Below are 25,742 nucleotides of genomic sequence, written 5' to 3' on the forward strand. Positions count from 1 at the left end.
ATCAGTACTTGAAAGTGAGACTATTAGCTAACAGGTTTTATTTTTTCTCTTGCAGAGTATATTTTCACTGGTGCAGGTACAGAGTAGGGAGAATAGTGGACTTACCATGAACGATGGCACTAGCTCATTAGGAATGGTAATAATTGTAAACATTGATCATGTATCGCAAACTTGATCAGAGTATAGTGAGGAACTGCAGAGAGGTGTGGTCCCAGGGTGTGGGCTCTGCCCAGAGCAGTGAGTAGTAAAAGTGGTGCAGTGAGTATTGGGGCGCAGAAAGCCAAGAGCTGAGGGTTGAGGATTTTGAATAGTAAAATCCCCAAGAATTAAGAGAGTAGTGTTGGTGAGTGTGACAGAAGTGGATGAGGAGGCTGGCCCTGGCTGCAGTGGCAGGTGTAACAGGTGGTGTGTGCAGCTGAAATTAAATTCAGGTGCTGAGGGATTAAGGGAGTAAGGGGTTGAAGTCATTACAGAGCTAAGGCCAGGATGTGAGGAGTGGCAACTGTTCTGAGGTCTGTGTGTGTGTGTGTGTGTGTGTGTGTGTGTGTGTGTGTGTAGGTAAAGGACTATGGTGGTTAATGTGACGGTGATCAGTGTGACTGGATGTAGAGTTCCCTGGAAGACACACCTTTGGGCTCATCTGTGAGAGTCTTTCCAGAGAGAGTTTGCAGACACAGTGTGAGCAGCTGCTTATACTGTTGTACCTGCCATTGCTTCCCACCATGATGACTGTGTCCCCTTTAATCGGGAGCCAGAACAGTCTCCTCTTCCTTGTGCTGCTTGATGTCGGGTGCTCGGTCCCCACAACAGGAACAGCAGCTAGCACAAGGACCAAGAATGGAAACAGCATTGAACTTCTTAGAGAGATGGCTGGCGTCTAGTCTCTGACCAGCCGGTTGTATATTATATTGATTGTAAAAGAATTAAGATACTTTGTGGAGTACAGGGTGATGAAAACTGTATTTCATGTTATCTTCTCATGATGGTGCTAGAGAAGGGAGAGAGGTAGTAAAACTACAGAAGGAGGCAGGGTTAACAGCCAAAGGGCCTGGCACAAGACTAAAGAATAAAGGTCCACAGAATGGCCGCTGTGTACCAGATGCCAATAGACAATGGTAGAATAGACTGACATGCTCTAACAAGCATCTCCAGGATGATAGAGTAGATGATGGACCCGATCCATTTGAAGGCTTGACAAGGAAGACCGATTGTGGAAGAGGTTTATTGTTTGTTTTTTTGTTTGTTTTGTTTTAAGAAGTTTAAAAAAAATTAAATAGTTAACAATTGAATAAAATATACTTTAATTTTTTAAAAAGTTTCTTTTATGTTTATATGTCTGTGAAAGAGTACACCTTGTGTGAGCAGGTGCCAGTGGAGGCTAGAAGAGGGCACTGCTTCCCTCAGAGCTAGAATTACAAGCTGCCCCATGGGGGTCCTTGAGTATGGACTTAAGTCCTCTGGAAGAACAGTAAGCTTTCTTAACTACTGAACCATCTTGCCTTAAATGTAACAGGTAATAAAAGAGATAGGATAACCGTTCAGAATAAAAGTTTTCATGGAGGCTGAGACGGTTTTAGCAGCGAGTCAGGCTTTAGTGCGGCTCAGAATCCCGAACGTGGGTGTCCTCAGAGCAGAGCAAGCGTTGGAGCTCCTGAGCAGCCATTGCTGTCGCTGTGGATGTGGAGGACGGGGCCGGAGAGGCCTTGCAGGCCTAGCCTGGCCCACGGAGCCTGAGTGTGCCCTGAGTAAACCCTCTGCACAGTCGCTTACCAATTAAGATAGAGGAGATTTTTGTTAGGCAACCTGGATACTAACAAGCTGGAGGCCATAGTCCAGGAGATCTATGTAGACCTGATAGATGATTCCTGCCTGGGATTCTGCTTTGAGGTGCACCGGGCAGTCAAGTGTGGCTACTTCTACCAGGAGTTTGCAGACACAGGTAGTGTGAAGGATTTTGGCATTCAGCCAGTGCAAGACAAAGGAGCATGCCACCTCTTGCTTTGCTCCCTTCCTGGAGAACGTGAGGCTGGGCCCCAGTTGGAACTGCAGCGTTCACCTCCGGAATTCCAGTAGTCACCACATGAGAGAGGGTGAGACGGTGACCAGGACAATAATACAGACTGGTCCTGTGGCTTGGAGGAATAAGCTAAGTTGGAGAGAAAAGAAATTCATAAACAAAGGAAAAGCAAACAAAACTCCCACTTCCCCTTAGAGATCTTAGCATTAAAATACAAAAACAAGACAAAAACAAACCAAAACCCAAAAGAGGAGAATTTAGGAATCCTGAGGAGAATCCTGTTCCATTTGAAAGGGTAACCAATGCTAGCTCCGAAATCCTGGACAGGAGGTCCAGAGGCATCTTGCTGTATTTTGAGCTCTATAAATACATGTGGATATACAAGGCCCCAGAACTGCCCTCAGTACACAGGTGAGCAACTGTGTACTCAGCCTATAAAATTATTTTGTTTCTCAGATTTTGCATCTGCTTGATGTCATGGGTTTCCCACGAAGTTTTAGATGCTGTTGATGGTCAGGCCGCTTCAGTGGACTGCTCCTCTGATTTCTAAGCCTCCAGTTGGGCCTCTTTGATACAAATAGAAGTCAGGCATGAGACTTAAACACTAAAAATATCATTTCCCGTTTGAATTTGGTGGGAAGCCCTTGTGCCCTTGCCTACAAGAAGTTCAGAATCACCTGTTTTCCAAAGGTCCAGCATTTTGTGGAGACAAGGCCTTGCCTTTGACTCATCAAAAGACCTGCTTTTCCATCCCACTGAGTGGCAAAGGTTTGGCAAAGGACAAGGTAATTTACAAACAGCTGAAGATTTTGTTTTGATGCCATGAGGATGAAGTGTACCTCCTTGACTGCGTATCATGTCCACCTGGAAGACTCATGTCTTGAATTCTATACTGTGGGCATAAATTTGGCAGGACAGTCTTTTCCTACTTGTGATGTAACCAGCCCATGGGTCCGACTTGATCGCTAATGACAGGTCGCTTTCCTCCAGGGGGTACCACTGACCTACAGCAGGACATCATGGCCGAGCAGGAGGCTGTTTGAAAATTGAGCCAGGGGGGGACTTTTTCCACCTGCCTTCAGTAATGTGAATGAGTTTAATGCTAAGAGCTCTGAAACAGTCCTGGTTTATCTGGTATGGTTGCAGAATCCCTTCTTCAGTTGGACAGTCAGACCTCTGCTCTGGTGATTAAGACTGTCTCCACCTGTGCCCTCACAAATGGCAGTTCGTCACTCGGTCCTCAGGACCTCCTTACAGCACGGGTGTGGGGCATTGGGCTATGCACAGACAGGCTGGTCTCCAGTTGAGCTGAGGTCTGAACCCCAGGATGGTCATAATTCACCTATATGACACGGTAGACATTCCCTTATGCTCCTGGAACTCTGGCTCCTGCCTAAGTTACTGCCCCCCCCCAACCCCCACAAGAGATGCATGGCCAGAAGTCACATAGACAATGTCCCAAGCTTTTGACCTTCAGGCTAAACTCCTCCCCAGCTCCACCTCGCTCTGTCTCACTACTCTCCTCTTCCTCTCTTACTCCTTTCTCTCTTTCTTTGCTCTCTTTCTTCTCTCTCCTCTCCTCTCTCCCTCTCTTTCTCTCTAGCCTTCCCCCCTTTCTTTCTACCTTCTCTCTTTCCCCCTGCATTTCTATAATAAAGCTCTAAAACCATAGAATGTCTCTGCTCATCAAGGCCCACTGCGCTTGGAGGATGGGATAGGCTTTCTCCTAATCTCCTGATGGAAGTCCTTCCTATGCTCCAGTCAAGATCTGCTGCGCTCACTCTCGCCAGTGTTGGAAACCTCTCTTCCCTTATCCCTCTCTCCTATAACCCCTGAGCTTTAGCAAAGTAGCACCAGGGCTCCCCGGGGATTTAGGAAAGTGGCTCCAGGGCTCCCAGGTAGGGCTGCCCCTTGGCCACCCCCTGAAGAGTGGTCAGAGGCTTGAATGCCCACCCGGGGCTGAGTGGAAAGTGTATGGCAGCCCTCCCACACCTGACTGACCAGAGAATAGGTGAAACTCTGGTGGGGTGTGGGTTTTCCCTACCCCCTTCCCTTCCCCTTCCTGTAACAACAGAATTCTATCCTTCCTCTTCTGTTCATTGTATGGACCACTCAGGAATCCTATTATGTATCTGAGTGTATGTATATGGGGGAAGGGGTTCTTTACATTTTCTGTGGTTTGTGGGTTTTTTTTTTTCTTCTATAAATTAGTTCCCACCACCACATGCCCAGGGGTCACCTGGCATTATCTCATGCTGGGATCATTGGGGGAGGGTAGTATAAAATTCATAACTGTCCTTTGTTTTAGAGATTCTTATTTTTTAAATAAGCAATCTGTCCTATACAAATAGCTAATTAGCTCTCGTGTTCCCCCTGCCCATATGGCTGTTGGTGTAAATTGCATTTTCCCACTGCTAAATGATAATAAAATTTAAAAAAAAAAGTTTGCATGGAGTCACATGCTATTTCCCTGTTTCCTCTTCAGAGCATAGAGCAGTCATGGAAGCTGCTTTTGTGTATGGGACCTCTTACCAGTTTGCCTTAACCACAGAAATTGCTCTTTTAGAAAATATCGGGTATGTATGAGAGACTCAGGTCAATGTTTTGATTTTCTGTTGTGGGTATGTTTCATGTTGCTTAGTCATCATTTTCTTCACTGTCAGAGCTTGGGTTTCTCTAAAGGAATCTTACACAGTTGTAAATAAATAGGGAGCCCTGAATGCCTTCACTACCCTGTTGTGAGCCACACTGTGGCATTCCATAGATACAATGGTAGTTTTGGGTGAACCGAGTCATTGTGGACAAGCTGTGTGATAGTGTTTGATGGCTACCGTAGGGATCTTAGGAACAGATCCGTAGTGGTCACATGGGGTAAAGTAACACATTCAGAATTAGCCTCTAGAGAGTCTTTGGAGGGTTCTAAAAGTCATTTTGTCATAATAGTTACAAGTGCATCTAAGTAGTTTTTGAACAGAATGTTATGATTTTTTTCTCTAATTCATAATTTATAGGTCTACCTAGAAGCCCACTTCTCAGTGCTTTTGGTGGGAGAGAATCAATCTAGGATAAGTGTTTTTCCTTTAGTATTCAAGATCACAAGTAACCAATGAAATTTAACAGCTTCAAAATTCTTTCCAAGAAAATTCCAAAGCATGACTTTTGTGGCTGTGCCAGAGTTTCTCATGTGACCTCCTGGCTGATCTCTTGGAGCATCATAGCTGTCATTATTCCACAAACAATTGTTTAAAGGACAGAGATCTTATGCTTCTGTAGGTTTTAGGCCAATTATAGGAAAGACGAAGACATGTCCTTACAAGGTTGCCTTGGAGACTGAGAAGTGTTAGTGCTAAAGTGAAGGTCTGTGCTCCTGCTGTTCTGCAGGGATTCTCCGTGCTGTTTTTAACCTGTTTCTGAACTTTCCTTGTTTTGTGTGACATGTGCTTTTAAATTTCCAATAGCAATATACCCTCTCTGAGCAGCAAACAAAGGATGCCTGATTACAGTAGCTTTCCAGCTTTATTTTACATCAGAGACTTGAATATGACACACCCCTCTCACCAGTGTATCCAGTGCTCAGTACTTCACTTTCAGCAGTGGTTAGCGAGCAGTCCAGACTTACCCTTGGGAAGCTCTGTCCTTTCTTTAGTCTTAGGTAGATACTGGTTGCTTTCTTTGAAATTCACACTTGTTTTTCCCTTCCTGCAAAAATGTTATGCCTCCCCTTCTGTGTGAGCTCTGTGATCTTCCCTTTCTTCTCCTTCCTTATTTCCTTCCACCTGGAGGCAGAATGAAAAATTTCTTTGTTCTTTGTAGCATCTTGTAGATTATAGTTTATAAACTTTGTTTTAGTTGTTCCCCTTATACATCTCTTTTGGCTTAAGCACTTAAAGGATTTGAGTAGACTTATTAGTATTTATTGTTTAACATAAAGCCTTTTTTTTATCTTTGATATTAAGTTTAATTGCAATTCTTCCTTTTCTGTCTTCCCTTTAAGCCCTCCCACATACCTCTTTCCCCTTTCTTTCAAATTTATGCCTGCTTTTTAAAAACTGTTATTACATGCATATATGTATTTGTATATGCATATATATTACTAAAGATTGCCTGTTGAGTCCATATAATCATACTTGTATATATGTTCTCAGGGCTGACCATTTGGCATTGAACAACCTATTGGTGTGCCCTTCCTGGGAGGGCCACCTCTCCCACTCCCAGTTCCCCTCAGTTGTCTATAGTTCTTTGTGCAGGGTTGAGGCCTCACGGGCTTTTCTTCGTTTAGCTTGGCACACTCCTTGGTCATCCTTGTCCAGGTCACACTTAGGCAGTCATGTTGGTGAGACTTTATGGGTGTAGCATCTGGTCTATTAGGAAACACAATCTCACTGCAACCTTCCTCATCCTCTGGCTCTTACAATGCTTGGCCTCCTCTTCCACAGTGTTTGTTGAGCTTTAAGTGTGAGAACATTGGTAGGTTGGGACTGGACTCCACAATTCTGCATTTTGATTGGTTGTGGTTTTCTGTCATGGTCTCTATCTGTTGCAAAGAGAAGTTTCCTTGATGAAGGATGCAGGTATAACAACAAATGTTTGCAGCTTGTTGTTAGGGACTGTACTTGCTTAGGAAATTAGTAGTTATAGATTCTCCTCCAATAACCATGATTTTACTAGTACTGAGTAGAAAGCTAGGTTTCCAGAACCAAGCATGGTCTCCCTTTTGTTGAGTGGATCTTAGATCCAATTAGAGAGGGGCTGGTTATTGCCAAGTTATGTGTGCCACCATGAGGGTTGTACCGTTATGCTGGTGGTTGTTTGATGTAGCATAGACATCAGAGCTGGGCTTGATTGTTGGTTGCCTCCTTCCTTTGAAGGCTTGGGTCGTACATACCTTCTGGTACATGAAACCTAGTCCTCAGAGAAGCGGATATTCAGGTCCATTCTAGCTCAGGGGTCTCTGGGTCCTGTGGCATTTGTTTCCTAATCACTCACTCTATTAGAAATCACATTGTAACTAATAGAAAGAAATAGCCTGGTCTGTGTATCCTAATCCTGTAATTCTAGATTTAAAAAATTATTAACATATTTGCTTATTTATAGAAATCAGTTACTATTTAGTTAAACATGTTATTTTTAAAATAAAGTATTGTAGTATTTTATTAATACTACATGAAGATTTAAAAAACGATGTTTTAAGTTTTGGCAAAACTTATCTTCACTGTAAATTTAAGTTCTTATATTGAAATAATGCCAAACTAAAATTACAAACTGTATTTGCCCAGTTTTGTAATTTTTCAGATACAGATTCACAGAAGGCCTCAGCTCTCACATGGCTTCTGTCTTAAGGCATCGTTTAGCTAAAGTTTATTCAAAACAGATTTAGGTTAAATTAAACTTAGAAAATGTGTATTACAAAGCTTCATTTAGGATAGCTGTAGAAAGGCAACTGTATTTAAAGACTATCTCATCTGTGACTGTCTTATTGAAATCTATAACCTAATATAGATATTAATGTATAAGAGTTTGTTCAGATATTAAGATAGTTTTCTTAAATACTTTCTGTCTTCTTTGTCCAAGTTGATTTTATTTTTAAAGTTAACTCTTAGGTTTTTATTAAATTCAGTGCATGAGAGACATGCAAAAGTATGTCTTTTTTGCATTGTAAGAGGACCACACACAGAATCTCATTAATTGCCTTGTCCTGGTTTACGTTCACAGCTCTGAGAGTATAGAACATGCACATCTGTACTTTTTTCATTGTAAACTGGTCTTGGACTTGACCGAGCATTGCAGAAGAACACTAATGGAACAGCCATTGACCACACTGAATATTCATGTATTTGTGAAGACAATGAACGCACCTCTATTGGTATGTGTTTTCACTTTACTGCAGCAGAGATTCACACGTGAGATTTAGTAAGTTTTGGTTCACAGGTAAGTGTTTATATTGGTGACTATTTTAATCTCTTTCCGTGGACATGTTGTTTTCATTTCATAGCATTGGAGAATAATTTCTTGTTAAATGTAGAATATAAATTGTTTTTGAAATAGTGTTTTATGTTTTGATTTATTGCATCAAAATACCTAAATATAGCACACGAGTGATAATGCCGAGTCACAGTTATAAGGAGTGCAGATCCTTGTGAGTGCTCAGAGTTCGTGAATGTTTTCGTCATCGTTCCAAAACTTGGTAGCTATTAGAACCATAATGTGGTTAGCATTAGCCTTAAAGAGTCCTAGAGACACATTCGATGATGTGGTCAATACTTTCTCTGAAATGTTAGAGGCTTGTCTTGAGTTTGTGAATACCCTTCAGTAGATTTTCCCACATGATACACCTTTAAAACACGATTCATGTGTTTTACAACTAACAGGACCACAAAGGGTAAATTAAAAGAGGTACAAGTTGCCCCATCTAGTCACTCAGAAAGTGTGGATCAGATGGTCATTATCCCTGCACCTTATGCAGATGGAGTGGGGATGACTCAGTGGGCAAACTGTAGAATATCATCTTGTAGTGAGAAGCATTACATTTAAATTGTGTTTGAACATAACAGAAGAAGAAGCTGATAAGCATAAAAGGGGTTATTTTTCTTAGGAACATCTATCAAGCGCCCTTTAGGAAATATTATCTCAAGTGTTAAGTCATGAGAACACTAAGAAATCACAGAGTACGTGTCATTTTAGATAGAAGGGGGTGTTTGCTTTTGCCTTGAAGGGTGGGGAAATTAACTTCAGGTATTCATTTTCAACTCTGTTCCCTTTGCCGTTCTAATTTTTTGTTAGTACTGTAAAGCTAAAATCTGTACATTTCCGTTTTACTCTGTAGTCACAATGTCAAGGTTTTAAAAAGCCTGGCTTTACATTTGATGTACGCAGAGTTAGCCTGTTAGACTTTCCATGGCTTCATCCTTTTGTTCTTGATTTTAAATAATTTTTTCTTCAGCTGGATCTTGGTTGCAAAGAAGTTTTTGGGTTGTTTTCTTGTTGTTGAGACAGGGTCTCAGTATGTAGCCCAGGTTGGACTTGAACTTGCTGTGTAGCCCAGGTTGGACTTGAACTTGCTGTCTAGCCCAAGCTGGCATCCAGCTCAGTATCCTCCTATCATACGCTCCATGTGCACAGTTTAAGAAAAAACTGTCTTTTTGTCTACCTACCCGTAGGGGGCAGAATGCTAACTTATACTAAACTCAATAGGAAATGTTTTTCTTTTTGCTATGTACATCTTGAAGTTCTACCCTTTTCCTAGTTTCTACTTACGGATTTATTTTTATTGTTTTTAAAAACAATTTTTAAGTAAATACTTGGGAAGGAGATTCTCTGATTTTATTTTATGATAGTAGGAATTATGTGCTACTGATCTTAAAATGAAAAAAAGAAACTTTGAAGATTGCATAGGAGGTTGGGAAGCGGTTAAGTAGCTGCACCTGAAAGCCAGGCACGCATAAAGTCCAGGATTGCTGTTCTAGTCTCTATGAATGTGCTCTTGGAACTTTACAGTTGAGTGGCGCTTTCTGGAGCTGTGGAGCACAGGGCTCAGCTCTACAAAAGCAATATTAAATTGCTGAATTCCGAAGTGGTTTTTCTTTCAGAATTCTCACAGAATGGGTGCATGGGTATTTTCAGTTTAAATCTTTTTATCCCCCCTGGAGTGCTGAGGACCTGATGTGGATTCTGAATCCTAGTTAGAGGCTGGAAGTCAGGAAAGCAGGAAAGATCTGAATGCAAAACTGCAGGGAGTGGGGAGTTAGAGGGCTGGAATGAGAACCCAAGTGTTGGCCCAGAGTTTCTGGAAGGGTTTGCAAGGGCCAAGAAGACCAGGCTAGCATCTCTGCTCCAGAGGAGGGATGAGGCAACTACGGAGTGCGGGGAACTGACACTGCCCCGAGACTCCTTGAGACTGAGCAAGGGTGAAGTCTTAACCCTGGTGGGATAAGGAGATGCCAGAGTTCTCATCTGATTTGGTTGCCGCTAACTTCTCATTTGGCCAGATTAGTATTTGAGGTTGTATATTATTCTTGACAAATATCCTTGAGGTTAAAAAAACAAAGTGAGGTCAAATATTTTTAATAGGAAACAGCCTATTAGCTGAAATTGAGTGTAACAAAGATATGCATTTTGGTGGTATGGCAAAGGGTAGGGCAGGCACTGGGGTTAGGGTGGACTCTTGTGAGGCAGATCGGAAGTTGACTTGAAGGACTGGTTTGTAGTTTGTTCTTGTTGTGTAGCCCCAGCCATGGTCACTCCTTTTAAAAATTATAATTTATTAAGTTCTGCGGCCTGGAACTCACTTTATGTAGATCAGGCTGGCCTTAAACACAGAAATCTGGCTGCTCTGCCCCTGGATTGCTGGGATCACATACCCAGTGTCCTGTTCATGCTACACTATATTAGTTTGCACATCAGTACACTACGTGCCTTTGAGGGACAGTGGTCATTGGGTTTTGCAAACTATCCTATGTTTATGCATTTAGGATCTGAAATGACTTGGTGTGCTTATGTTAAATTTATAAGCAAACAGAAGTAGAAAGTAAGATTCACAGTTTTGTGTGATAGTGTTTGTCTAATCATTGCAATCTAATATTCCATTTCCAACCTTATAAAATTTGATTCAGGTTGGTGCTTTTGTCTATATCATCTCCTTTTATAAAGGGAGTCAGAATTAAAATAGAGACATATATAATCTAATGGTTAGGTGTGTGTGTGTGTGTGTGTGTGTGTGTGTGTGTGTCTTAGTGTCTTAGATGTAACCTGACTACATAGCTGTGTAGCTCCAGCTAGCATAAGACTTGTCCTGCAGTCCAGGGTAACCTTGAACCTGGGGCAGTCCTTTTAACCTACGTTCTGGGATTATAGTCGTGTTCCACGGGGTCTGGCTGTAACTGTATCTGAATTTTTTGCTTTGTTTTTTTTTTTTAAATCAATTTAAACTACAAATTTTGACTGTAAATTTGTATATGTATTCAATCTCAAATAGATTGAGATTATACCAGATATGAAGTTACCCCAGACAAATTTTTAAAATATTTATTTTTATTATTTTGAATTATTTGTATCCATGTGTGCCCATTTTATGGTTATGTGTATGTTACTGCAGGTGCCTATCTCCTAGAACTGGAGTTAGAGGCAATTGTGGGCTGCCCTACATGGGTCCTGGCGACAGAACTTGGGTCCTCCTTAAGAGCAGGAAGTGCATTTAACCACTGAGCCATTTCTTCAGCCCCAATCCAGACCTACTGTTAAGGTTCCCACCAATGAACTCAGATTGGGAAATGGTTAAGCCATCAGCCTAATGGCTAAACCCAAGGACCTTAATATTGAAGGCTGATTGATAATACTGAAGGGTGATAATAAATATTCTCCACAGTGGTTGGTTACTTGCACCTGGTAGACAAAAGGAACGCTTCTACCTGAATCCCAAGAAGACCCTTCAGGCGCAATCATTTGGTAAAAATGGTAAAAGTTGATATATATGTTTTACAGGTTTTTTTCTTCCTGAAGAGCATCTTACTTCTTTTTATAAATTGAGATCTGGGGGAGTTGAATTAAACTTTTATTCACATCATTTTTTAGAGACTAGTTTCATAGGATACAGTATATATTTACAAACATTAGTTCCGCGTGTTTGTGTGTGTGCGAGAGGGTTTATGCAGTCTGTCATGTGGGTTATTACCATAGAGTGAGAATGTTTTGCCTTCTTTTTTCTAAATTAAGATGGAAGTGGCTGAAGATCCCCAGCAGGTCTCAACCGTTCATCTACAACTAGGATTGCCACTGGTTTTTATTATCAGCCAGCGAGCTACCCAGGAGGCTGACAGAAGAACTGCGGAGTGGGTGGCATGGCACCTTCTGGGGAAAGCAGGGGTTCTGCTCTTGTTGAGGTATCTTACCATAGTACCTTCAAAATAATATTTCTTAAGTTTTGTATGGCAGTCTAATAATAAAAAAATCCTTTCATCTAACAGATTCCAGTACAGTTAGGACTAATTGCTGAGCAGAAGTCTATACACTTAGCTTGATTAAAATTAAAACGAGGACTAGACAATCCAATTGGTATTTATACATGGAATTTCTCAAGCTCACTAAATTGTAACCTATTCATAATTGTTTTTAGAATAAGAATGTACAGTTCTGTTTTAGATTTATAACCTGGGTGGCTTCTTTAGATGAGTGAATAAAAATTTATTTCCATTTTGCAAAAGGGACTCCATGGATGTTAACATTCCTCAGCACGCTAATGTGGCCTTCAGAAGAGCAGAGAAGGTTAGTCATTTTACACACTGGTCTGTAATTTTACCTCTTTGAGCTAAAGTAGTCCATGTGGACTAAAGTAATACATGTTTACTATTAGAAAGATCTTTAAATTATCATTGAAAAATGCACAATTGCTTTTTTATTTTCTTACTTTTCCCTAAAATTATATTTAATTATTTGTTTTTGTTATATTATGCCTGCTCTTATAAATTGTCTTGAATATCATTGATTTCTTTCTTTGGCAAAATTTCTGAAGGCAAAATTTGCCAAAGACAATGATTCATTTTATTTTTATTTTTTGAAACAGTCTCTACTATGTAGTCCAGGCCACCCTTCATTTGGAGTCCTCTTGTATGAGTTAATGGTGTATGTTATCACACACACACACATACACACACACACACACACACACACACACACACATGCAGGGTGGCCATCTGCCTTTAGCTGATGTACAGTTTGGATGCTTCTCTTTCTAGTAATTATGGCATCTATTTTTTTTGTTGTTGTTTAATTTTAGAACTGAAGTTTAGAGGTTTTGTTTTATTTTAGTTCCTAGGAAGAAAAATATTTTTGATAAAAATTTTTTGTTACATGTTAGTGATCAAGATAACACATGACCACAAACACTGGTGAGGAAGTTGGGAAAAGAGAAGCCCTTATACACTGCTGCAGGAGTGTATACAGGTGCAGCCGTTAAATCTGGTTAGAAGTCCTTAAAAAACTAAAAAATAGCCTATTGTAGGCTGGGGAGAGGGATTAGCAGGTGTAATGCTAGCTGGACAAATATGATCTGAATTTGGATCTCCAGAAGTCATGAAAAGGAGCCCTCACTAGTGAGTGCCTGTAACCTCAGAGCCCCTCTAAAGAGATGGGAGACAGGAGGATTCCTCGAAGCTTGAAGGCTAGCTTGGTCAGACAACAGAGAGCCAGTGTCAATCAAGGATGGAAAGGGAGGACACAAAGGTTGTCTTCCGATCTCCACACAGCACACCGTCATTCACAAGCATGGGCCTCATCCTAGTTAGGGTTACTAAAGCTCTTATGAAACACCATGGCAGAAAGCACCTTGGAAAGAAGAAGATCAGTTCACCATTGGACAGGAACTCAAACAGGTTAGGAATGTGGGAGCAGGAGCTAGTGCAGAGGCCATGGAGGGGTGCTACTTACTGGCTTGATCCCCATGGCTTGCTCAGCCTGCTTTTTTTTATAGAACTCAGGAACTCAGGTGCCCAGAGACGGCACCACCCACAATGGGCTGGGCCCTCCCCCATCAATCACTAATTAGACAGATGCTCTACATCCTTGCTTGCTTAAGTTTGGATCTGGAGGCATTTTTTTTTTAATTGAGGTTCCTTCTTATATGACTATAGCATGTGCTAAGTTGAAATAAAACCACCCAGCACAAATGTCATTGGGAAACTCATGAACATGTGCATGTGCATACACACACTTCATATATATACATATATAAGTGCACCATACACAAAAGGATCAAAAGAAATACAGGAGCTAGAGAGGCAGCCATTGGTTAATAAGAGTGCTTACTGCTTTCACACGGGACTGAAGTTCTGTTCTCAGTATCCACGGCCACTTGTAATTCCTGCTCCAGGGGCTTTGATGCTCTGGTTTGGACTATATGGGCACCTATACTCATGTGCACATGACACACACACACACACACACACACAGTTTAAGAATACATCTTTAAAAACATCAAAGGATGAAATTACCATGTGATCTAGCTATACCACTCCTGGACATCTATCTGAAGAACCCCGAAGTCAGCAGACCACAGGGATATTGCACATTCATGCTTATTACTACACTATTGACAATAGTGAGAAGATGGAGTCAGCCTAATGTCCATCAACAGGTGAATAAACAGTGTGGTTGCAAGAAAATGGATAGAACTACTAGAGATATTATGTTAAGTGAAAAAAGACTCAGATAAATACTACATATTTCCTCTCACATGCATAATCTAGATGTGTGTGTTTGTGCATGTATGCATGCGTATGTGAAGATTCAGGAAGCTAGAGAGGGGACAGTGAGAGAGGAGGAGATCTTGAAGGAAAGGGGAGGAGGGAAGAAGGGTGAAGGGGGTACTTGTAACTAAATATGGGGTACTGTTTAGCAGGAAGCAGTAGACCAGCAGAGAGGGTGCAAGAAAGTTTCAGGAGGGCAGCAGGGGAAGGAGACCCATAAGCACGGAATGTGTTGACATGTTTGAAAATGTCACCGTGAAAACCTGTACTCTGAATGCTAACTTGAAAGATAACATTTCTAGGATGTGCCTGTGGAGTTTCTGGTGTTGAATGATGTTGAGTTAATCATTTCCCACGTGAAAAATAATATGCACTTTGAAGAAATACAAGAAGATGAAGGTGAAGACATGGAGGGCCCAGATCTGGGTAAGAACTGTAAGACCCCCCTCCTGCCATTAATGTCAGTAAAATGGAATCACATTTTATTGGGTGGGTTGGTGTGCAGATGTCAGGCTGCCTTCTCTTGCATTTTAGTGTGTACCTTCATTGTTTCACACCAGGCGTCCAGCTTCCCACAGTCTTGACTTTGTCTTCCCCTGGGCTTTCTGCATCTACACAAAGCCATGGCACATTTCATCTTTATCCTTCTTACTAGGAAACAAAATTGTAATTAACACTAGTGTGTTTGTAGTTGTAAACGAGTCTGTTGTCAGCAGTATTAGTAGTAACTTTCAGTAATATCTTAATATGTACATATTAATCACTTCTGGCTCTCATTCTTATGGCTGACACAGCTTTCTCTGTGTCCTCTGTAAGAGCAAGCTTCACTTGTGATTAGTAGATGAAGAATCTGTTTTCACAGTTAGGTGACTTGCCTGAGGTCACATCGGCAGCAGAGTGGTGGAGCCCACTTTTCCTGTGATGGCTCCTGACATTTTAAATATTTAATTATTTAATTATGTAAATTAACTTCTTTAAAAAACATTTAGCTGTTGAAGATGATGAGGTGGCAGGAACTGTTTACAGAGATAGGAAGAAACCACTACCTTTGGAGTTGTCTGTGGAGCTAACAGAGGAGACTTTTAATACAACGGTCATGACTTCTGACAGCATAGTGCTCTTCTATGCTACCTGTAAGTATGAGCTTTGACAGGATGCTATATGACATACGAGGACCCCTGAAAGATGGGTTTTATGTTGCTTTCTAAATATTATACATGGTAAGATGTCATAGTTTTTAATGTCACAAGTAGACAGCACACTTTGAAGCATTTACTTCTGATTCTAAGAAGTAAAACTTTCTGTGCTTCTAGATATATAATTTACAAATTGAAGGTCAATGGTTAAGCTAGAAATTCAGCTAGTTTTCAAAGCTAGTATTAGTGAATATAATTATTTTAAATATATCAACTTCTTAAAAAAGATTTATGTATATGAGTATACTGTAGCTGTACAGATTGTTGTGAGCCATCCATCCAGCCATGTGGTTGCTGGGAATTGAATTTTAGGATCTCTGCTCGCTCCAGTCAGCCCCACTCGCTCCAGCTCAAAGATTTATTTATCATTATAAACTAGTACACTGTAGTTGTCTTCAGACACACCAGAAGAGGGCATCAGATCTCATTACAGATGGTTGTGAGGGATTTGAACTCAGGATCTTCGGAAGAGCAGTCAGTACTCTTAACCACTGAGTCATCTCTTCCAGCCCATATATCAACATGTTTATAGTAGCATAGGAAATATTATCTTCAAGTAATAGCCATTTCACTGTATACAGTATGAATGAAAATATTACTTGCTTTTGGAAGCAATATAAGTGATTGAATAATATTGGGTACTCTGTAGTATGATATCTGTTATTTGGAAATTCTAGTTTTTGTAATTCCCATAAATCTCTTTATGTGTTTATGTGTGTGACGTAAACATGGGTGCTTTAATGCCTATTGAATTTTCTGCTTTTATTATAGGGCATGCAGTGTCCATGGCATTTCTACAATCCTATATTGATGTGGCAGTTAAGTTGAAAGGTAGTATCCTGTGATATGCATGCTTTTTTTTTTTTGTCTGAGTGTGAAACTGTGTAAAACCATCTTAAAGATGCAAAAAACAATTAGATTATGGCACTGAGTTTAAATGAGTAAATAAAGGGGGATGGTGGTGGTATTTCTAACAGGACTGCTGTAAAATCACTCAGGACTGTTTTATCCTCAGTTCTCGTGTTTCCACATGAGGCTGAAAACTTCCTTTCAGGTTCTGTGCAGAATTGTGTTGTAGTTTTGATGGGGAGGAATCTGTAGATTGCTTTTGATCAGATGGCTATTTTTATTATATTAATCATAACAATTCATGAGCATAGGGGATCTTCCCATCTTCTGATATCGTCTACAATACATTTTATTTTCCTTAGTGTCCTAGAGATTTTAATCATACAAGTCTTTCACTTGCTTGGCTAGATTACCCCAAGATATTATATATATTTTTGAGGCTATTGTGAAGGGTGCTATTTCCATGATTTTGAATCTGTCATATGTGTATAGGAAGGCTACAGACTTTTCTGCAAGTTAATTTTGTAGCCTACTTTGCTGAAAGCGTTTATTGGTTGTAGGAGTTTTCTGGTAGAATTGTTAGGGTCTTATGTATACATAAGTATACTTGTGTATATTACGATATCAACTACAGAAAAGATAGGTTGATTTCTTCCCCTCCAGTTAGTATCCCCTTGGTCTCTTTCAGTTGCCCTATTGCTCTATCAAAGACTTCCAGTACTTTATTGTATTGAATGGGTATGGAGAAAGTGGACACTTTTGATTGTTGCTGATTTTAGTGGAAATGCTCTGAGTTATTCTTCATTTAAGTTGGTGTCTTAGTTAGGGTTTTACTGCTGTGAACAGACACCATGACCAAGGCAAGTCTTATATAAAAAAAACAACATTTAATTGGGGCTGGCTTACAGGTTCAAAGGTTCAGTCCATTATCATCAAGGTGGGAGCAAGGCAGGCACGGCGCAGGAGGAGCTGAGAGTTCTATGTCTTCATCCAAAGGCTGCTAGTGGAAGACTGACTTCCAGGCAACTAGGGTAGAGTCTTATACCCACACCCATAGTACACACCCATTCCAACCAGGCCACACCTATTCCAACAAGGCCACACCTTCAGATGGTGCCACTCCCTGGTCCAAGGATATATAAACCATCACATTCCACTCCCTGGTCCCCATAGACTTGTTAAAAAACATGAGTCTATGGGGGCCATACTTAAACATAGCATAATGCAAAATGCATGTAGTCCAACTTTCAAAGTCCTCATAGTCTATAGCAGTTGCAACAATGTTAAAAGTCCAAAGTTCAAGGACTCTTCTGAGATTCATTCAACTTAATTAACTGTAATCCCCAAAACAAGGCAGGAAACCAGCTGGGCAAACTCCAAACTCTGCATCTCCATGGCTGATATCAAAGCAGTCTTCAGATCTCCACTCATTTTTCATCTATGTTGACTGCAACAAACTGCTTTCTCCTGGGCTGAATCCACTCCCTGTGAGCAGCTTTCCTCAGCATGTATCCCATGGCTCTGGCATCTTTAACATCTTTGAGTCTCCAAGGCAATTTCAATGTTACAGCTTCTTGTTTCAGTGTCTAGGATTCCACTTGATCTTTTGGACTCCTCCTCAGGGCTGGCATCACTTCTCCATCTCTGTCCTCTGTAGCACTCTATGCTCAGGTTGATCCACTCCACTACAGCTGCTGTTCTTGGTGATCATCCCATGGTACTGACATCTCCAATACACTGGGGTGTTCCACTCCAACTAGGCTTCACCAATAGCCTCTCATAGGCTGTCTTCAGGGTGCCAAGCCTCAAATCCTTTGCATGACCCCTTCAGTCCTGGGCCATCAATTACAGCTGAGGCTTCATCTTCTCCAATGGCCTTCCCTGGCCTCTCACAGTGCTAAGCCTCAGCTTCACTCCATGATCCCTTCATTCCTTCACAAGCAGTACCACCTGAGTGACTCTTACACATTACCAAGTCCAGCTGCAGCATGAGGTACAACCTTGGGTATCTCTGGAACACAGCTTCTTTGTGCTCCCAGAAAACAATTTCCAGAAGATTTCACCTCAATGATGCTGGTCTCTTCTTAATCACCGCTAATTCCTTAGCTCCAGCTAACCAGCATCAATTTTCCCAGTAGTTCCTCCCATTCTTAAATCTAGAGCCAGAGCCACATGGCTGAAGCTGCCAAGTTCTGCTGCTTACAGGAACTAGAACATGATCCCCTTGTACAATAGTAAATCCTTCACTGCCTAAGCTTGGTTATTCTGGTTCTTGCTCTATAGATTGAGCTTGAATGCAGAGATCAGCATGCTTGTCTCATGGGATTAAAGGTGTGTACCACCATACCTGGATCTAATTTAGCTGGGTAGGATCTTTCCCCAAGGTCCCACTCCCTTAATCTTTATCTCCTAGAATACAAGATTTTGCTCCATTTCACTTCCTGGTATTCCTTTAATACTCAAACCATATATTTTATATTTTTCCTTTCTAAGCTTGCAATGCTTGTTCAAACTTCTCTTCATAAGACTTAACCAGAGAACAAAGTCTCTGCTGGGCTTTTTTGAAACTTCTTTTGTCAATGCAATTAATCCAAGTCTCTTCACCTTAGCCTCAGGCAAACTTTTCAGACAAGGGCAAAAAGTAGCCACATTCTTCACCAAAATACCACAAAACCAGTCTTTATGCCACATTCTGAAATTCTTCTCCTTTGAAATCTCTTGGGCCAGGTCAACACAGTTCAAATTACTCCCAGCAACAAAGTCTTCCATATTCCTACTAGGATGACCCATTAAGCCCCATTTAAAGCATTCCACTGCTTTCCAAATCCAAAGTCCCAAAATCCACATTCTTTCAAATAAAAGCATGGTCAGGCCTATCACAGCAATACCCCACTCCTGGTACCAACTTCTGTCTTAGTTAGGGTTTTACTGCTGTGAACAGACACCATGACCAAGGCAAGTCTTATATAAAAAAAACAACATTTAACATTGGGGCTGGCTTACAGGTTCAAAGGTTCAGTCCATTATCATCAAGGTGGGAGCAAGGCAGGCACGGCGCAGGAGGAGTTGAGAGTTCTATGTCTTCATCCAAAGGCTGCTAGTGGAAGACTGACTTCCAGGCAACTAGGGTAGAGTCTTATACCCACACCCATAGTACACACCCATTCCAACCAGGCCACACCTATTCCAACAAGGCCACACCTTCAGATGGTGCCACTCCCTGGTCCAAGGATATATAAACCATCACAGTTGGCATTGGCTATGGGCTTGCTTTTAAGTTGCCGTGATGATGTTGAGGTAAGTCCTAATGTATGAGGACTTTTATCCTGCAGGGGGGCGGGCTTTGTTCAAGCCTTTTCTCCATCTAACGAGATGGCCGTGCTCTTTTTATCGTTCAGCTTGTTTATTACATTTATTGATTTACAGAGCTGAAACAAACCCAGCATCTCTGGCATGAAGCCTGCTTGATATGGCAGGTATCTTTTTATGTGTTCTTGGGTTTGGTTCACAAGTATTTTGTTGAGAATTTTTGCAGCAGTGTTCATAGTGGAAATTGGTCTGTAATTGTCTTGGTTGGGTCTTTCTATGGCTGATGTATCAGTGTAACTGTGGCCTCTTCAAAAGAAATAGACAGTGTTCCTTCTGTTTCTATTTTGTGGAATAATTTGATGAGTATTGAGATTAACTGTTCTTTAAAAGTCTCATAGAATTTAAGGCTAAAGCCATCTGGCCTTGGCTTTTTTTTTTTTTTTTTTTTAAATGGGAGACATAACAGCTGCTATTTTACTAGGGGTAATAGTCTGTTTAAATTCCTTATCTGGTCTTGATTTAACTTTTTAACTGGTCTGCATCAAGAAAGTTATCCATTTCTTTTAGATTTTCGCATTTGGTGTAGTGGAGGTTTTTAAAGTCTATCCTTATGATTCTCAGCATTTCCTCAGTGTTTGCTGTTCTGTGCTCCTTTCTGTCGAGTTTGTTAGTTTGGATCTACTTTCTTTGCTTTTTCTTTCACTTGTCTATGGATTAGTCAATCTTACCTTTTTTTTTCCCCCTGGGAGAAACAACTCATTGTTTCATTGATTCTTTGTAATTTTGTTGTGGTATTGTTTATGTTTTATTGATTGCTGCCCTGGGTTTGGCCATTTCTTGCTGTCCACTCCTTTTGGGTGTGATTTTTGTTTGTTTGTTTTTGTTTTAGAACTCTCAGGTGTGTTGGTAAGTTACTAGTGTGAGATCTATCCAATTTCTCTATGTGGGCACTTAATGCTGTGGAATTTCCTCTTAAAACTGCCTTTATTGTGTACCATAAATTTTGGCATGTTGTGATTTAATTTTCAATCAGTTTTAGAAAGTTTTTCATTTCTTTCCTAATTTCCATCTTGACCTATTTTTATTTAGTAGAGAGTTGTTCAGTTTCCATGAGCTTGTAAGTTTCCTGTTGGTTCTGCTGTTGTTGATAAACAGCTTTAACATGTTCAGAGGATGCTGGGTGTTGGTTTTCTTGTGCCTGTTGAGATTTGTTTCAAATGTGTGGTAAGTTTTGGAGAAAGTTCCATGAGCTGCTGAGAAGAATGTATATTTTGTGTGTGTGTGTGTGTGTGCGTGTGTGCTTTTGTTCGGGGAAATGTTCTGTAACGATCTCTTAGGTCTATTTAATGTATGATGTCAGTTCCAGTATTTTTGTTTAGTTTTTTTTGTCTGGTTGACCTATCTATTGGTGAGAGTTGGGTACTGAAGTCACCAATTATGAGTTAATATGTGATTTAAGCTGTAGCAGTGTTTCTTTAATAAATTGTGTGCTCTTGCGTTTAGTGCACACATGTTAAGAATTGTAGTGTCCGAGCTCTTCCGGTCAGAAAAGCACCGGGGCAGCTGGGGCGCAGGGTCGGCTGACACTCACCAGCTACCCACAACACCCGCCACAGGATCTTAAGACTTCTGGAGAGTGGAACACAGCTTCTGCTCCAATCCAATTGCGCGCGGGACCTGAGACTGCATTAGTTAGGGAAGCAGAAACCGGCCTGAGTAGGGCCACAGGCCTCATCTGGCCGGATCAGCGCCGGGGTAGCTGGAGCGCAGGGTTGCCTGACACCCGCCAGCTACCCACGACCCCCGCCGCAGGATTTTGGGACTGCTGGTGAGTGGAACACAGCTTCTGCTCCAGTCCAATCATGCGGGACCTGAGACTGCTCTGGTTGGGGAGAGAGAAATCCGGCCTACATAGGGCCACAAGCCTCTTCCGGTCAGAAAAGCACCGGGGCAGCTGGGGCGCAGGGTCGGCTGACACTCGCCAGCTACCCACAACACCCGCCACAGGATCTTAAGACTTCTGGTGAGTGGAGCACAGCTTCTGCTCCAATCCAAATGCGCGCAGGACCTGAGACTGCATTAGTTAGGGAAGCAGAAACCGGCCTGAGTAGGGCCACAGGCCTCATCCGGCCGGATCAGCTCCGGGGTAGCTGGAGCGCAGGGTTGCCTGACACCCGCCAGCTACCCACGATCCCCGCTGCAGGATTTTGGGACTGCTGGTGAGTGGAACACAGCTTCTGCTCCAGTCCAATCACTCGGGACCTGAGACTACTCTGGTTGGGGAGAGAGAAATCCGGCCTACATAGGGCCACAAGCCTCTTCCGGTCAGAAAAGCACCGGGGCAGCTGGGGCGCAGGGTCTGCTGACACTCGCCAGCTACCCACAACACCCGCCACAGGATCTTAAGACATCTGGAGAGTGGAACACAGCTTCTGCTCCAATCCAATTGCGCGCGGGACCTGAGACTGCATTAGTTAGGGAAGCAGAAACCGGCCTGAGTAGGACCACAGGCCTCTTCTGGCTGGACCAGCACCGGGGTACCGTCAGCTACCCACGACCCCCGCCGCAGGATTTAGAGACTGCTGGTGAGTGGAACACAGCTTCTGCTCCAATCTTTAAACAGTGACAACAATAACAATAACCCCAGAGATTACCAGATGGCGAAAGGTAAACGTAATAATCTTACTAACAGAAACCAAGACCACTCACCATCATCAGAACCCAGCACCCCCACTTCGCCCAGTCCAGGGCACCCCAACACACCGGAAAAGCTAGACACGGATCTAAAAGCATATCTCCTGATGATGGTAGAGGACTTCAAGAAGGACTTTAATAACACACTTAAAGAAATACAGGAGAACACTGCTAAAAAGGCAGAAGACAATAAAGAGGAAGCACAAAAATCCCTTAAAGAATTGCAGGAGAACACTGCTAAAGAGTTACAAATCCTTAAAGAAAAACAGGATAACATAATCAAACAGGTAGAAGTCCTTACAGAAAAACAGGAAAACACATCCAAACAGATGATGGAAATGAACAAAACCATACTAGACCTAAAAAGGGAAGTAGACACAATAAAGAAAACCCAAAATGAGGCAACACTGGAGATAGAAACCCTAGGAAAGAAATCTGGAACCATAGATACCAGCATCAGCAACAGAATACAAGAGATGGAAGAGAGAATCTCAGGTGCAGAAGATTCCATAGAGAACATCGGCACAACAATCAAGGAAAATGTAAAATGCAAAAAGATCCTAACTCAAAACATCCAAGAAATACAGGACACAATGAGAAGACCAAACCTACGGATAATAGGAGTGGATGAGAATGAAGATTTTCAACTCAAAGGACCAGCAAACATCTTCAACAAAATTATAGAAGAAAACTTCCCAAATCTAAAGAAAGAGATGCCCATGAACATACAAGAAGCCTACAGAACTCCAAATAGACTGGACCAGAAAAGAAATACCTCCCGACACATAATAATCAGAACAACAAATGCTCTAAATAAAGATAGAATACTAAAAGCAGTAAGAGAAAAAGGCCAAGTAACATATAAAGGCAAGCCTATCAGAATTACACCAGATTTTTCACCAGAGACTATGAAAGCCAGAAGATCCTGGACGGATGTTATACAGACATTAAAGAACACAAATTCCAGCCCAGGCTACTATACCCAGCCAAACTCTCAATTAACATAGATGGAGAATCCAAAGTATTCCACGACAAAACCAAATTCACACATTATCTCTCCACGAATCCAGCCCTTCAAAGGATAATAACAGAAAAAAACCAATACAAGGACAGGAACCACGCCCTAGAAACAACAAGAAGGTAATCCCTCAACAAACCTAAAAGAAGACAGCCACAAGAACAAAATGCCAACTTTAACAACAAAAATAACAGGAAACAACAATTACTTTTCCTTAATATCTCTTAATATCAATGGACTCAACTCCCCGATAAAAAGACATATACTAACAAATTGGCTACACAAACAAGACCCAACATTTTGCTGCTTACAGGAAACTCATCTCAGAGAAAAGGATAGACACTACCTCAGAATGAAAGGTTGGAAAACAATTTTCCAAGCAAATGGCATGAAGAAACAAGCTGGAGTAGCCATTCTAATATCTGATAAGATTGACTTCCAACCCAAAGTCATTAAAAAAGACAGGGAGGGACACTTCATACTCATCAAAGGTAAAATCCTCCAAGAGGAACTATCAATCCTGAATATCTATGCTCCAAATACAAAGGCAGCCACATTCATTAAAGAAACTTTAGTAAATCTCAAAGCACACATTGCACCTCATACAATAATAGTGGGAGACTTCAACACACCACTTTCACCAATGGACAGATCATGGAAACAGAAACTAAACAGGGACACAGAGAAACTAAGAGAAATTATGAATCAAATGGATCTGGCAGATATCTACAGAACATTCTATCCTAAAACAAAAGGATATACCTTCTTCTCAGCACCTCATAGTACCTTCTCCAACATTGACCACATAATTGGTCACAAAACAGGCCTCAACAAATACAAAAATATTGAAATTGTCCCATGCATCCTATCAGATCACCATGGACTAAGGCTGATCTTCAATAACAAAATAAATAATAGAAAGCCAACCTTCACGTGGAAACTGAACAACACTCTTCTCAATGATACCTTGGTCAAGGAAGGAATAAAGAAAGAAATTAAGGACTTTTTAGAGTTCAATGAAAATGAAGCCACAACATACCCAAACTTATGGGACGCAATGAAAGCAGTTCTAAGAGGAAAACTCATAGCTCTGAGTGCCTCCAAAAGGAAACTAGAGAGAGCACACATTAGCAGCTTGACAACACACCTAAAAGCACTAGAACAAAAGGAAGCAAATTCACCCAAGAGGAGTAGACGGCAGGAAATAATCAAACTCAGGGGTGAAATCAACCAAGTGGAAACAAGAAGAACTATTCAAAGAATCAACCAATCAAGGAGCTGGTTCTTTGAGAAAATCAACAAGATAGATAAACCCTTAGCCAGACTCACTAGAGGGCACAGGGAAAGCATCCTAATTAACAAAATCAGAAATGAAAAAGGAGACATAGCAACAGATCCTGAAGACATCCAAAACACCATCAGATCCTTCTACCAAAGGCTATACTCAACAAAACTGGAGAACCTGGATGAAATGGAGAAGTTCCTAGACAGATACCAGGTTCCAAAGTTGAATCAAGATCAGGTTAATGATCTAAACAGCCCTATATCCCCCAAAGAAATAGAAGCAGTCATTAATAGTCTCCCAACTAAAAAAAGCCCAGGACCAGATGGGTTTAGTGCAGAGTTCTATCAGACCTTCAAAGAAGATCTAATCCCAGTTCTTCACAAACTATTCCACAAAATAGAAACAGAAGGTACTCTACCCAACTCATTCTATGAAGCCACAATTACTCTGATACCTAAACCACAAAAAGACCCAACAAAGATAGAAAACTTCAGACCAATATCCCTTATGGATATTGATGCTAAAATCCTCAATAAAGTTCTTGCTAACCGAATCCAAGAACACATCAAAACAATCATCCATCCTGACCAAGTAGGTTTCATCCCTGGGATGCAGGGATGGTTCAATATACGGAAATCCATCAACGTAATCCAGTATATAAACAAACTCAAAGACAAAAACCACATGGTCATCTCGTTAGATGCGGAAAAAGCATTTGACAAGATCCAACACCCATTCATGATAAAAGTCTTGGAAAGATCAGGAATTCAAGGCCCATACCTAAACATGATAAAAGCAATCTACAGCAAACCAGTAGCCAACATCAAAGTAAATGGTGAGAAGCTTGAAGCAATCCCTCTAAAATCAGGGACTAGACAAGGCTGTCCACTTTCTCCATACCTATTCAACATTGTACTTGAAGTCCTAGCCAGAGCAATTCGACAACAAAAGGAGATCAAAGGGATACAAATTGGAAAAGATGAAGTCAAAATATCACTTTTTGCAGATGATATGATAGTATATATAAGTGACCCTAAAAATTCCACCAGAGAACTCCTAAGCCTGATAAACAGCTTCGGTGAAGTAGCTGGACATAAAATTAACTCAAACAAATCAATGGCCTTTCTCTACACAAAGA

At 41.2% G+C, this 25,742-nt stretch overlaps 2 protein-coding genes across 4 annotated transcripts in view; both read left to right on the forward strand.

The window, feature by feature from the left end:
• Txndc16 (thioredoxin domain containing 16) overlaps positions 1-25,742 on the forward strand; it is an 88,936-nt gene that overhangs the window by 38,666 nt on the left and 24,528 nt on the right. For all 3 annotated transcript variants that reach the window (XM_021181560.3, XM_085828610.1, XM_029469058.2), the window contains 7 exons: positions 4,503-4,593; positions 7,730-7,880; positions 11,726-11,892; positions 12,214-12,274; positions 14,556-14,679; positions 15,243-15,386; positions 16,221-16,280. In XM_021181560.3, the coding sequence (XP_021037219.1) occupies positions 4,503-4,593; positions 7,730-7,880; positions 11,726-11,892; positions 12,214-12,274; positions 14,556-14,679; positions 15,243-15,386; positions 16,221-16,280 (798 nt within the window). The remainder of the gene's footprint in view (positions 1-4,502; positions 4,594-7,729; positions 7,881-11,725; positions 11,893-12,213; positions 12,275-14,555; positions 14,680-15,242; positions 15,387-16,220; positions 16,281-25,742) is intronic.
• Positions 1,556-2,073, forward strand: LOC110309612 (ataxin-7-like protein 3B). Its single transcript, XM_021182362.1, has 2 exons — positions 1,556-1,745; positions 1,799-2,073. The coding sequence occupies exons 1-2, from the start codon at positions 1,556-1,558 to the stop codon at positions 2,071-2,073; spliced, it is 465 nt and encodes a 154-aa protein (XP_021038021.1).

This window comes from Mus caroli, unplaced genomic scaffold, assembly GCF_978045245.1.
Source record: "Mus caroli unplaced genomic scaffold, Mus_caroli_1 scaffold_12, whole genome shotgun sequence".
Classification (NCBI taxonomy): domain Eukaryota; kingdom Metazoa; phylum Chordata; class Mammalia; order Rodentia; family Muridae; genus Mus; species Mus caroli.

Bases quoted from the DNA above. Each gene is read 5' to 3' on its own strand.
- LOC110309612 (XM_021182362.1), top strand. From the start codon at position 1,556: ATGGAGGCTGAGACGGTTTTAGCAGCGAGTCAGGCTTTAGTGCGGCTC. The intron at 1,746-1,798 runs GTAAACCCTCTG...GATTTTTGTTAG, and splicing joins GGAGCCTGAGTGTGCCCTGA to GCAACCTGGATACTAACAAG.